The 13,681-nt window shown below is 35.0% G+C and overlaps 1 protein-coding gene across 10 annotated transcripts; it reads left to right on the top strand.

Annotated features, from left to right (window-relative positions):
* The first annotated feature begins 292 nt into the window (after window positions 1-292).
* On the top strand, window positions 293-7,273 carry LOC113717012 (pentatricopeptide repeat-containing protein At3g22150, chloroplastic). 10 transcript variants are annotated; one of them, XM_072070701.1, is made up of 6 exons: window positions 293-3,032; window positions 3,121-3,295; window positions 3,894-3,951; window positions 4,188-4,277; window positions 4,580-4,658; window positions 6,888-7,273. In XM_072070701.1, exon 1 carries the CDS (start codon window positions 304-306, stop codon window positions 2,938-2,940), a length of 2,637 nt encoding a protein of 878 aa, XP_071926802.1. In that variant the 5' UTR covers window positions 293-303; the 3' UTR covers window positions 2,941-3,032; window positions 3,121-3,295; window positions 3,894-3,951; window positions 4,188-4,277; window positions 4,580-4,658; window positions 6,888-7,273. The 10 variants fall into 10 exon arrangements, with proteins under 10 accessions (XP_071926802.1, XP_071926799.1, XP_027097430.2 ...); XM_072070698.1 differs by adding an exon at window positions 3,562-3,748 and having other exon boundaries at window positions 3,894-4,277; XM_027241629.2 differs by adding an exon at window positions 3,454-3,748 and having other exon boundaries at window positions 3,894-4,277.
* The last annotated feature ends 6,408 nt before the right edge of the window (window positions 7,274-13,681 follow it).

The raw sequence follows: 13,681 nt of genomic DNA, 5'->3' as shown, positions 1-13,681 counted from the left end.
TTACACAAATAATAAAAAGTAAGGGAGGTAATTGATATTTTTAAAACCTTAGTAGCGTCAAGTTATATTAAGAGAAACCTCAGAGGTGGTTTATGATATTATCCCATCTTACATATCTTATACACTACCATAATAGTTTCCTATATATCTTACTAGTTGAGTACAAATTCATATGTCCATGGTAAGGACTCTGGTAACACTAGCTAGTAAAAAAAATGGATTTTCGGTTATACTTGAAATGTGTAAAGGCTAGAAATAAGAATTGGCATATTTATTTAAACTAAAAACTTGCCATTAAATTTGATGACATTACATAACCCCTATCAAAGGTATAGTGTAGGTGTGAGAACCAAACAGGGCCATGCTATCCAAATGCGGCTAAGTCAGACCATCATGTCTTCCTCCGCTTTGCCTTTGCCACACAGATGCTCGTTCACCACCACCACCTCATTCGCCCAATCCAACCATACATATTCTTCAACACCTGTAAACAACAAAGCCCCATTGGCTTCTCCCCACCTTGATCAACAATGCTCTTCCCAGGACTCCATCAAACGCCATTTCGACCACGGCTTCCCTCAAAAGCCAAAAACCATTCGGTACCGTTTCAGCCAGCTCTGCAAAGAGGGCCAAATACATGTTGCCCGCCAACTGTTCGACTCAATTCCTCAACCAACTACGGTTCTCTGGAACGCGATTATCATTGGGTATATTTGCAACGACTTGCACCATGAAGCCATTGCTTTGTATTCCAAAATGATGAAGAGTTCCAGTCAGCACCAGCCTGATCCTTACACTTTCTCATCTGTTCTGAAAGCTTGCGCCGAAACCAAAGAGCTCAGAATAGGGAAAGCAGTTCATTGTCATATTTTGAGGTCGTGTATATACGCTGGTAGGATTGTCTATAACTCTCTTTTGAATATGTATGCCACTTGCCTGAGCAGTTTTGATGCTTTATACAGCTGTGACTTGGTGAAAAGGGTGTTTAGTACTATGCCTAAAAGAAATGTGGTTGCTTGGAACACCATGATTTCTTGGTATTTGAAAACAGAGAGACCTGTTGAAGGGCTAGTCCATTTTGTGATGATGTTGAAAATGGGTATAAAACCGACTCCTGTTAGTTTTGTTAATGTGTTTCCGGCCACTTCTAGAGTGATGGATGTTCAAATTGCTCATGTTCTTTATGGCATGGTTATTAAATTTGGGGATGAGTATGTTAATGATTTGTTTGTCGTGAGTTCAGCAATATATATGTATGCTGAGCTCGGTTGCCTTGCTGATGCTAGGAGGATTTTTGACCATTGCTTGGAGAGGAATATAGAGATTTGGAACTCTCTCATTGGTGGATGTGTTCAGAATAATTGTGCCATTGAAGCACTTCATCTTTTTCTCGAAGCACTACAGGCACAAGATGATGTTGGAGTTGATGATGTGACTTTTCTTTCAGCGTTAACTGCAACATCACAATTGCAGAGTCTAGGTTTTGCTCAGCAGCTACACGCATCCTTGATTAAGAATTCATTGGTATCACATGCTATCCTTCAAAATGCCATTGTGTCCACATATTCGAAGTGCAATAGCATTAGTGAATCATTTCGAGTTTTTAATGGAATGCAAGAAAGAGATATTGTTTCTTGGAATACAATGGTTTCTGCACTAGTACAGAATGGAATGGATGTTGAGGGATTGATGCTTGTGCACGAGATGCAATCTCAAAAATTTATGATTGATGGTGTAACTATCGCTGCTGTACTTTCTGCAGCATCAAATTTAAGAAATCTGGATATTGGAAAACAGACCCATGCTTACTTGATCAGGCATAGAATTCAATTTGAAGGGATGAATACTTATCTAATAGATATGTATGCTAAATCTGGTATGATGAAAGCTGCACAAGCAGTGTTCAATATGAACTGCTCAAAGGATAGAGACCCAGCCATGTGGAATGCTATGATTTCAGCAAATACCCATAATGGGTTAATTGAGAAATCTTTTGCTGTCCTTAGGCAGATGCTTGAGCTGGATCTCACTCCAACTGCTGTCACATTGGCATCAATTCTCCCTGCATGCAGTCAGTCGGGAAGTTTAGCTCTGGGTAAGGCAATTCATGGTTTTGCTATTCGCAACTTTCTAGATGATAATGTCTTTGTGGGCTCTGCCCTAGTGGACATGTACTCAAAATCAGGTGCAATCCACTATGCAGAAAGTGTTTTTGAAAAGTCACCCAATAAAAATTCTATTACTTACACTAACATGATAGTGGGTTATGGCCAACATGGGATGGGTGACAAAGCTATCTTGCTTTTTAATGCCTGGAGGGGAAGTGGATTCCAACCTGACGGAGTTCCCTTCCTAGCAGCCTTGTCTGCATGCAGTTATTCAGGATTGATTACTGAAGGTCTTCAAATTTTTGAGTCAATGAGAGATCATGAGGTGCAGCCCTCTCTGGAGCACTATGCTTGTGTGGTGGACATGTTAGGACGAGTTGGTAGAGTGGTTGAAGCATACATGTTTGCTGATGAAATAGATGAGGAGTGTAATGTTCTGGGAATCTGGGGTTCACTTCTTGCTGCTTGTCGAATACATAAAAATTTTGAATTGGGAAAAGTTGTTGCTGACAAGTTGCTTGCCTTGGCCGGAGGAGATAAGACGACAGGTTACCATGTGCTACTTTCAAATATTTATGCAGCCGAAGGAAACTGGGAATATGTAAATAGGGTGAGAAGAGGAATGAGGGAAAAAGGTCTGACAAAAGAGGTAGGGTGCAGTTGGATTAACATTTCTGGTGTAGCACACTGTTTTGCATCTAAAGATGAAGCCCATCCTGTCTGCTGTGAGATATATGAAATGTTGGGGTATTTGAGCACCAATATGAAGGATGCTGGTTATAGTGCTTCTTTGAGATGGCAAGAAGTTTGGATCTCAGAATTTGGGGAGTGAATATTTATACTGTATTCAATGCAATAGGATCCCATAATTGGAAGAAAATTCATGTGATTATGCAGTCACCTGTTTGGGTTGGGCAGCATAAGGTATTGCCAAATAAGTTTTTCAGAATTTGTGGTTTTCTCTGCAGAAAGGTATGCTGATACTTTTTTGACATTTATTAACATCAATCAGATAGACAAAGAGACTCGGAGCGTATTGGCTACATTTTAGTCGTCCTCCATTTGCACGTGATTCTCACTTGTTTGTTGGTTAACAATTAACAATTGGAAGAAAGAGTTCTGAGGGAGATTTTTTAATGCGGGGCTCGATGGACATCGGCAGCTTACCCACTTTGCCTGGCAACTTCGTACGTTTCTACCCACTCCCTCAGTGCTTTTCCTTTCTTCATTTTTTCATTCATCTCCCTCTCCTCTTCATCCTTCTTCTTCCTCTTTTATTTTGTTTTCTTAATTTTTTTGGTCAAAATTGCCTTCTTTCGTTTACCCTTTCTGCTGTATGTAGAAGTATGTGATAAATGAGGACAAAGCTTAGATTCTTCTAAGCTTTTAGGTGGTATTCTTCTCTCTCCTCCAAACCCCAAAGTTCCGCCATCTGTTTCTTGCTTGGTATCAGGAACAATGGTTCAATGTATATCAAAAGTAGACCTTGTTCTACCCGCTCCCTCTCTTTGGTTTGTCTCTTGGACATCTCCTTCGTTGTCGACCACGTGTTCTTGATTTCCCAAGGGAAGAGAGTCAAATACAAATTTCTAGATCTCCTGCCAATCAAATGTGCAAATGGTCCCTTCCTGAATAGAAGTGTAAGTTTACAATTATCAATTAAATAGTATTATCAAATTTGAAAGAACAATTTTGTTCTGAAGATTCTGCAATCAAATTACAAGCTTGTTTTCCAGGATATACAAGGTTTTTCTTCTAAGTTTCCGGTATTTACTTCTTGAGCAGGCCAAATTATTGAAGAACTTGAGCAAAGGATTGTAATGATGGAAACTTCATTAAGCAGGTTTGGAATGATCTTGGATTCTGTTCAGAGTGACATCAACCAAGTCGATAAAGAAACAAAAGAATTAGTGTTTGAGGATAAGTATTCAATTCTACTACTACCATTTTTTTTTTTCTGTATTTTGTGCGGACCAGATCCACCGAGCTTTGCATGTCCATTAACTTTCATTTTTTATGACTTTTATTACCTGTTGATGACTATAAACATTCAGAAGCCCAAACTTCTTCACTCTTCAGGCACTTAATTCAATCAATTACCCGAAAAAAAGGAACGCTACAGAATTTTCTTGAAGGTAGTAAAGAGTTCAGAGCTTCATAGTCACAGTGGTAAGTCTGGCACTCTCGCTTTTGTGCTATACAAAAATTTTTCCTTTTGAAAATTTCTGCATTTCTGTGATCGCTATATGCTGTTAATTGCAAATTGCAATAGTTTACCGAGTACCCTTTTGAGTTTTGTATACAATTCCGCCAAAGCAGTTCAGTTTATACAGAAATTGTCTGTACATTGTTCTGGATACCAGCATAATTGCATACTATTTTTCATCAGTTTTTTTGGCATTTTGTTCAATTATTTATGCAATTGTTCAATTAGTGCATTTTAATTTTATATAGTTGGTAATCTTCTGCAGTATCAGATGAATTTCAAGTCTTGGGCTCTTTAATTTGCTTAAGGACAGTTTGCCTAGCGCAGATTTTTTTCCCCTGCAGGTGGGTCCTTTTTTTAGCATAGGTAATGTTTTATATGCATTGTTACAAGTTTTAGCATGGGTAATGGATTCTGTTTTCTTCTTCTTATTCTTCTTCACATATCTGCTCCCATACAAAAAGAAATACAAAATGAAACTTCTTTCCCATCTTTAGATTATCTCTTCATAGCTGTTATGCTTATTGTGCCTGATTTGATAGCTAGCAAATGTCCTACTCATTTCTTTCTTGAAGTTTAGACCATAATTATCAGACTGGATTAATAAGAATACAAATGAAAACCTATTCTGGTCACGTGTTGTCAATTTGTATGCTGCAAATTGCTATAAAAATCTGAACATTTGAAGAGACCAGAAAATTGTATCATGGGTGAGCATTTTGTCTGTTTCTGTTCCTTTTTCCATTTATAGGTAATATTCTCTTGTGGTCTGATATCTGATCTGTTCTGTTGGTATTTGGGCAGTTGAAAATGTTGGGCCTGCAATGAAAATGTTCTTTCTATTGCCATACTTTTCTTCTATCTGCTGACAATCTATTGTCAAATGGAAATGGTATGTGTGTATGTATGCAAGTTTTCTGCAGCAGGCACTAGGTGTGATGTCGAAAGCTGTGAATCCACTTGAAATTGATCAAAACATGCTTCAGGGATAATGAGAAAGCATATTTTCAGGCTCCTTTTCCATCATTTATATTGTCACTGGTCTTAATTCTCCATCTTTTGTACTTCTCTGGTCAGGTTTTAATAAACTCTACTTGAATTAGTCAGCCTGCTAAATATTGCAAAATGACTGCTGTGCTACTCCATTTTTCAACTTCTTAGTTGTATCTATGTGTATTCAATAGTGGACTTCTTCTCACATTCTTTTTTCGCGTCTAAAATTTGTTGGAAACAAAAAAAAAGATTGTTCTTTTTGGAAAAGGAATCGTATGCTAAATGGAGTTCATTTCGTTGTCTTTTAGCTACTGATTGATTTTAATGATGACTTTCAGAATTACTGGACAATTTAAGACCACCAGTTTTTGATTATAATAGAAGTATAGTGCCACAAAAATTCAAGACATTTATTAGAAGATTTTAGAATCAAAACAGGGAGGAATAAGGAACATCATAGGTTTTTTGCAATATGACGTTACAATTTTAGTTTATTTAGTTGCATTTCAGGCTTTAAGTTGATTGCCATATTTTGGTGAGGCAACCCTGATGGCATTTGAGGTTCATTCATTTTTCCCCTTCAAATGCAACTGGATCTGCAGCCATGGCAGTACCCTCATCTCTGCCTGACTTTTGATAACAGACCTGAGCCTTACTTTAAACTTTCATTATCACTGCTCCACATGCGTCTGAGGCCAATAATGCGTACAAAAAATTTGTGGTCTTTTATTTTTGTTATTTGTGTTTTCAGTTGTTAAAGTTGAGGGTTGTGGCTGGTTTTGTTCACTCCGAATTAGGGGTTCTTGCATGTGAAAAAGCCTAGGAATTTTATGTTTTAGAATCCTGATCATCAGGTGAGTCAATAAAGTTCTGGGTTTTCATTTTGTATTTTGTCTCTTTTTCCGTTTTACAAATTTTACTCAAAGTTAAAATTTGATTGTTGTTGAAGGGTTGATTGAGGTATAGCATGTTGATGTTTCTAACATTGTGTAATAATCTTTGCTTGGGGAAAGATATATATATACATATATATATATACATACATACACGTACACATATGTAAATGTATGTATGCATGCATGCATATGCATGTATGTGTTTATTTTAGTCTTGGACTAAAATGTTTGCAGTTTGATGAACTCTTTAAGTTTTTTAGATTATGCTGCATGGTGGAAGTGATGATTAATCAATTGAGTGAGGAGAATGGTCAGGGAGTTATGTGCTTTTCACAATTTGCATTTTAGTCTGCTGCTGTATTATTTTTGTCGAAGTATGTGGCATTGGATATTACTGTGAATTTGAGAAAATAGACATTATTGCATGGTCTTGGTTCATATTTTAAGTTTGTGGGTGAATTTGTTGTAGCTTTTACCAATCCAGTTGACGTTAGATGTATTGAGATATATATATAGATAGACAGAGTTGTATTTGTGTTTCTCTAGATTGGCTCAGCTTATAAAAATCACTCTTGAATTGACTATAAAACTATTTCATCTTAATGTTTGGTAGTGTAAGTTTTGCTCATTAGTTCATTGAGAAAACCGTGTTTGAAAGTCCTTATTCTCAAGTTGTTGGTGCAGAAGTTTTGTCTCCTATTTCACCAACTAGCTACTACCATTGGAAGTCCTCCTGTGATCGCTGTGCACTGAACTTGTAGGATATTCATGGTTTCTGAATACTCTTTATGTGATATCCATGATGCTGTTGTACGAGGATGTGCATTTATACTACGTTGGAACATCGTCTGCCATGCAAATGAATGTTCTTTTGTGAGCCATCCTTTACCATCCAACAGGAAGAGTTTACAAGTAATAGATAGCTAATGATGTACTAGTAGCAGAAATTTGAAGTAAACATGATGAATGCTTGATGGTCTTTTGTGTGGAACTAAATGCATTATCACTCTCAGTTTTTGTTGAAAACAATTTTATTTTATTTTTTTGTATAAATGGATCAATGTCCTTCATGCTTTTGTGTTAACAATAGTATCGAGTCTTTTGACTTGCAAAGCCTCTTTTTTTTTTTTTTTTGATTGCAGGTTCATATCCTCTTCACAGACAAATAATAGACATTCTCTGATTGGCATTGCAATGAGTCTCCGAATGTTTAAAAAACATGCCTTGGCTTATTTGGTTCTTGAACTGATATATAGAATGCAATGAATAATTTCTTTTGTGATAATATCGTTGACAAGATAAATTTCTCTGCTAAAGTTGGCTGTTTTCTGCACCATTGCTCCATCGTAATGGTAATTCTTTGCTGAAATGGAGGACTCTTACAGGATTTTGGAGTTAAGCATCTGATTTTTCTTCATCACTTCTTGTTTGTCTAAGTGCATTATCACTTCAATCATCATTTTTCGATTTTTTTCCCACCCTTTTCAATTTAACGGCACATAATTTTTCTTTGGTGGGCACTTAGGGCTCAAACGAGTGGTTGTCTTGGTGATGTAGCCAATTGTGATTGGCTGGTGAGCGGTCGTCCAAAATTTTGCCACTTTGTGATTGGTCCAAATGTCGTCGTCCTCCGCACGTGAACCAACTTTTTCTCCCGTATTTTCCCTTTGGAATGCAAGGGTGGATGTTTTGGTGATGTGGCCAATTATGATTGGCTGGTGAGTGGTCGTCCAAAATTGTGCCACTTTTTTTTTTTTTTTTTTTTGTCAAAATGATAACATTTGTATTGATTTAAACTTGATAATACAATAGCACTTTACAAAAGGAGCTCATTGCTCTCATAATCTATTCTTGCTAGATCTTTAATCCAGCCAGGGAAACATGATTTCCAATATACATCATTAACTAGCTTCAAGGCAAACTTTGCTAGCCTATGACACACTTCATTCCCTTCCCTATGTATAAAAGAGAAGTTGCATTGCTCAAAAAATTCCCTCAGTTTTTGTATGTCCTCCAGTATCACAGCACAGTTGCTATTGTTGCATGAGACGGTTAAGATACAGTCTATCACATTCTTGCAGTCTGATTGTACTTCGATTCTTCTCCAGCTTGCTGCCTTTCCAAATTGCATTGCAGCTCTAATTGCTGCAGCCTCCTCAATTTCTGGTTCCCCCAAAATTGTGCCACTTGATTGATTCAAATGTCGTCGTCCTTCCCACTTGCATTTTTCCCCCTATTTTCCTTTCTTTTCATTCTTTGCTTTAGCCGGAAGCAATGGGCTTAAGGTGACCGCTCCAAGTCACATCCATTCTTTGTTCCTCGTGAAACATGAAACATAAGATGCGGATACATGCAACATTCACGAAATACAAGTCTGGTTTTTTTTTTTTTTTTTAATGAGCAATGAAATAAGATATAGGATGCATTTCACAATACCTTCTCATGAACTGTGCATACAATCCATTTAAAGTTCGCTCGTACAATACTTGTATATTAGTGGAAAAAAATTAAATGTATTAGTCACACAGGAGTTTATGGTTACTTTAGCAATTATTAGATGATAGATGCATATATGAATGTTAACTGTGGTATTCTAATGTATAGACAAATTATAAATGAAAAAAAAATTGATTTGTAATGACATGTGTCGAATTTGGTGAATGAAAAAAAAAAACCTACTTGAGAAAATATTAATTGTATGTAGCGGTGAGCAAGATCGTCTCCATAAGGATTCAGAAAATCTATTTCTTTTAAATCAAGAGTTAATGGGGTGTTTTTGAAAAGTTAAAATAAACAATTAATTCACATAAAAGTAATTAATTGGAATTAAACTAAAATTAAATCTATAATAAGCAAAGCTCTAGTTAAAGGAGTAACTTTTAGAGATGCTTCACTCAAATGATCCTTGATGCATGAATAAATTTATTTTTCAGACTCGGACCAGACATCGATTCAACCGAGTTCAGGGGTCAGAGATCAATGGGTTCAATCAGGGTCGTTTGGAGGTCGAACGGATGACGTCATAAGCCAAATTTAAAAAAATAAAAAACTCTAGTTCTTACCAGTTTTGATGGTTCACGGTTCAATCTGATTTTTGACTGAGTTTGACCGATTATTAAACGGAGGGGTTTTTAAAAGAACTCGGATCGGATGAATGGCTGGTTCGCGATTCGACCGGTCGTTCGAAGCAGGGGTCAGACATCGACTCGACCGAGCTTAGGGGTCAGGGATCAATGGATTCAATCGGGGTCGTTCGGAGGTTGAACCGGATGACGTTATAAGCTAAATTTTGAAAAAAAAAAAAAAAACCCCGGTTCTTACCAGTTTTGACTGTTCACGGTTCAATCCGATTTTTGACTGAGTTTGACCGATTATTAAACGGAGGGGTTTTTAAAAGAACTTGGACCAGATGAATGGCTGGTTTGCGGTTCGATCGGTCGAACCGGTCGGTCCGATCCGAGTTTAACAACAATGGAATAAATTCAATAATTCATTGATAAACTAGTTATAGCTATCAACAGGTTCTGACAGTGAACTTTTCCTTAATGTATCAGTAATCAAAGTATGATTGTTAACTAATTTCCTAATCAAAAGATAACCCTAGGTATGACCATAAGATTCAATCTTTCAATTGTATTAAAAATTAGAAAAGTCCAGTTCTAACCAACAAAAATACTACGAGACTTTATTTAGATTATATTGTATGTCTCCTTGATACAAATCTAATAATGCCAATCATCACAAGGATTAAAATAGTCAAACGATTATGGATTCAACTATTTTAATTGGTAGTGGATTATTAGGTTAATTTAAATATCAGACCCTTGATATTCAAAACAACACAATAATCATAAGTAGTGAAATCAGAAACATACAAATACCAATGAATTGAAAGACACATTTAAAATAAAAGTTCTAGCCAAAGGAGAAACAATTGATGCAAGACTAAATTCGATCATTCATTGATAAAATAGGCCCTGACAGCCAACTTTTCCTTACTATATTAATAGTCAAAGTACAATTGTTAACTATTTCCTTAATCAAAAGATAACCCTAAATATGACCATAGGATTTAATCTCCCAATTGTATTAAAAATTAGAAAAGTCTAGTTTTAACCAACAAAAATGTTATGAGGATTTATTTAGATTTAATCATATGTCTTCCTGATACAGACCTAATCATGCTAGTCATCACAAGGTTTAAAATAGTCAAACAATTATAGATTCAACTATTATAATTAGTAGTAGATTATTAGATTAATTTAAATATCGAACCCGTGATATTCAAACAACACAATAATGATAAGCAGTGAAATTAGGAAGCATACAAATACCAATGAATTGGAAGAAACATTTAAAATAAATTTGATATCACAGTTGTTTGTAAAACCAAATTCTCAAGTTATCCTTTGACTGGAAAAGGGGTTTAATTGCTCCTGATGCAGATAACCCAAGCAAAAAGATGAAAATTGCAAAAGTCACATTCCGAGAGAGAAACGGAGAGTCGAAGTATAGCTAGAGAAAAAAGAGAATTAGCCAAACCCTACTTCTAATTTGTTCCCTAACTTTATAGCAATAAAAAATAATAGCCAAATTCTGATAGGAAAAGAAATTATAGAAAAAGGAAAACTAGACTAATAAGTTTCGTAATGTGAGTTGGAAGCTCGCATCTGAAAAGCGATCTCAAATTGTATCCGATGTTTGAGCACTCTAACTCTTAAAAAAAAAAAATTCACACTTCAAAATCCTGTTAGCATCTCCTTGTTATTCTAACTTGACGAACACCTAACATAAAAACCTATGGTTTTGATACTGCTTATTGGTATAAAAAAAATTTCACACAGCAGAAGCGATTTTTAACACATAAAGAAATATGTGAAAAGAGAAAATAATTATACTCAACAAATACTTAAAAATTTTATTAATCAAATCTCAACAATAAGACCAAGCCATAGTTTTTTCTCTAACTCCCGGCAACTAACAAATCTCACTAGGCTCTCAAATTTCTTGGAGCTTCCCCTTCAATCAAACAATATTAATTTGATGCATGCAATGTATAAAGGCATCCTACAGACTCAAATTATAAAGAAAAGGAAACTCGCTAAACCAATTATCACTAGGACTAGACTTACCAAGACTTGACTGTTCAACCCACTAGGACATATAAAAGAAACCAATAAGTGTAAGGACTCTAATCGACCAAAAAAAAAAAAAGTAAACTCCTTGAAGATTTAGGGTGCATTTGATGAAGTTTGAAAATTGAAATATGAATTTGTTAAATTATTAAATTGTTAAGTACTAAATTTGATGTATTTGAGTGTATATCACATTAAATGATAAGTGAATAGTTTTCACTTATTTTTCAAAGCAAGTTTTTTTTTTTTAAAAAAAAAAAATTTAGTGCCACTTAATTAATTTGAATGTTCTATTTTTATTATTAAATACGTTTGAACATGTTAAGATCTAAACCTATTAATTTTAAGTGTTGAATTGAATTATCAAACAGAGCTTTAATCTAGTAACGCCAAAACAAGAAACTAAAATAATTAGGATATAAAATAGCTTAGTTTGATTTTCATCATTGCCTCTCTATTGTCATTACTTCCAATGCTATCTTGAACTTGAATCTCCATGAATAATTCGATTGATGTATAAATGATGCAAACTCTAACTTGCAAATGACTCTAAGTTTCATCTTCACACAAGGTATTCTATGGAACTCGTACTTGTCAAATAATTTCTTGGCATCATCTCCTTTGTTGAAAAACTCAAATATGTTCACGCACTCTTCATCAAATATTCCATAATTTAATTTTTCCATCACCAAAAATTTTTTCTAAAAGCACAAAATCATAATTATTAGCACCAAATTTTCTAGCATCGCTATACTTTCGTTTTGATTGGTTCATGCCATCAATCCAACTAATTAAAGTAGAGATACAGTTTTCACTTAATCTCACAACTTCATAATTGGTATTAACCAACTTCATTAATTAATTTTTCTCCTTAAATAATTTATCAATAGCAAAAATCAACAATTTCTGTCTCACCAATGTCTTCAATCACCTCTTCAATTCCACCAATGACTTCATTTCATCTTTGTGCGCATCCATAACTTATGCAATTTTTTCTTTATCTGCCTCATTCAAAAATTCTTTTTATTAATTGCACCAAACAATGCATGCAGCCTAGAATCATTAACTAATTCAAAATTTTCATAAATTTCTCTATCTTCTTTTTTACAGTGTAAATTACAGGGTTTGAATTTGGGATCTCTTGCTTACAATTCCTCCCCCTGAACCACCCAACCCATCCCTCTATGAACCACCCAACCCATCCCTCTATTTACTGCCAAATTTCTCCATTATCTATATACCAGTCTTAATCAAAATCTACTTTCCATGTATTACCAAATTTTGAAACATAACCATAATAAGGATCCATATCTATCACAAAGTCCAAAATATCTTGCTAAAAGATATGAGGCACATGAGAATAACAAATAAGCTTTTTGAAAAGCATCTCAAAAATTGATTTTCTCACAATTTGAAAAAAAAAAAATTCTATCTTCTTTTTCTTTCTTTTTTTGTCATCTAATTTGCACGATATCATAAATAGTCTGTCCTAAATCGCATGAGTAAAGATATCTTTACATTGGTTATCTCCGACATATGTGACCAGAACAATATCTAATATAAGTTGTCATCACACCAAATTTTTCGTCAGTAACCAATCTATACACAATGGATAAACAGGATCAAATGCCAACTAACCTGTTTGACGAAAGTATTCATCAGTAATATATCTCGGTTAATTTTTTGGACTCCACAAATTGTAACCAGTTCAACTTCAACGAGGAACTTAAGTTTGTTTGATTGTTGTTGTCAATTACAATCACCAAAATTAAAAACCTTGGTAGGGTATCCTTTTAAATCTCTACCAAACTACCAATTTTCCATCCTAATTGTCAATAACAAATCTTCTAACTTTGTTCCCTAATTTCGTGAACAAGCTCCATGATCAAAGCGCAGAGCTTTGAAACCACTTATTGGGACAAAAAAAAAAAAAAAAAAAAGCACACAACGGAAACAATTTTGATACATATAAAAATATGTGGGAGAAGAGGAGTTTATTATTAATCACACAAACAACAAGTACACCCGACTTTCATATTAAGGCTGGCATAAATCTAGGCAAAATTGCCTTTACAAACACCTGTCCTCTCATTTTTCTCAGCCGATTACAATACTAAAACACCTTATATGTAGTACATAAGACTTTGGAAATTAAAAAACTACTAAAACACCAAACTACCAAACAGTTACTCTTACGTTAACCAAGTAAACTACTAAAATATCACTAGACTTGAGCATCTAATTTAGAAATAGGAAACAATAACTATTAAGAAGACCCTCTTTTGGATGGCTTTATCTACAAACAACCACCATACCAATCTTAACGTACCAAAATTCAGGTTT

Source organism: Coffea arabica, chromosome 11c (genome assembly GCF_036785885.1).
Source record: "Coffea arabica cultivar ET-39 chromosome 11c, Coffea Arabica ET-39 HiFi, whole genome shotgun sequence".
Lineage (NCBI taxonomy): Eukaryota > Viridiplantae > Streptophyta > Magnoliopsida > Gentianales > Rubiaceae > Coffea > Coffea arabica.
This window is presented reverse-complemented; position numbering and strand designations above follow the sequence as displayed.

Excerpts from the sequence above, each read along its gene's own strand:
- LOC113717012 (XM_072070702.1), top strand. The coding sequence starts at position 304 with ATGACATTACATAACCCCTATCAAAGGTATAGTGTAGGTGTGAGAACC.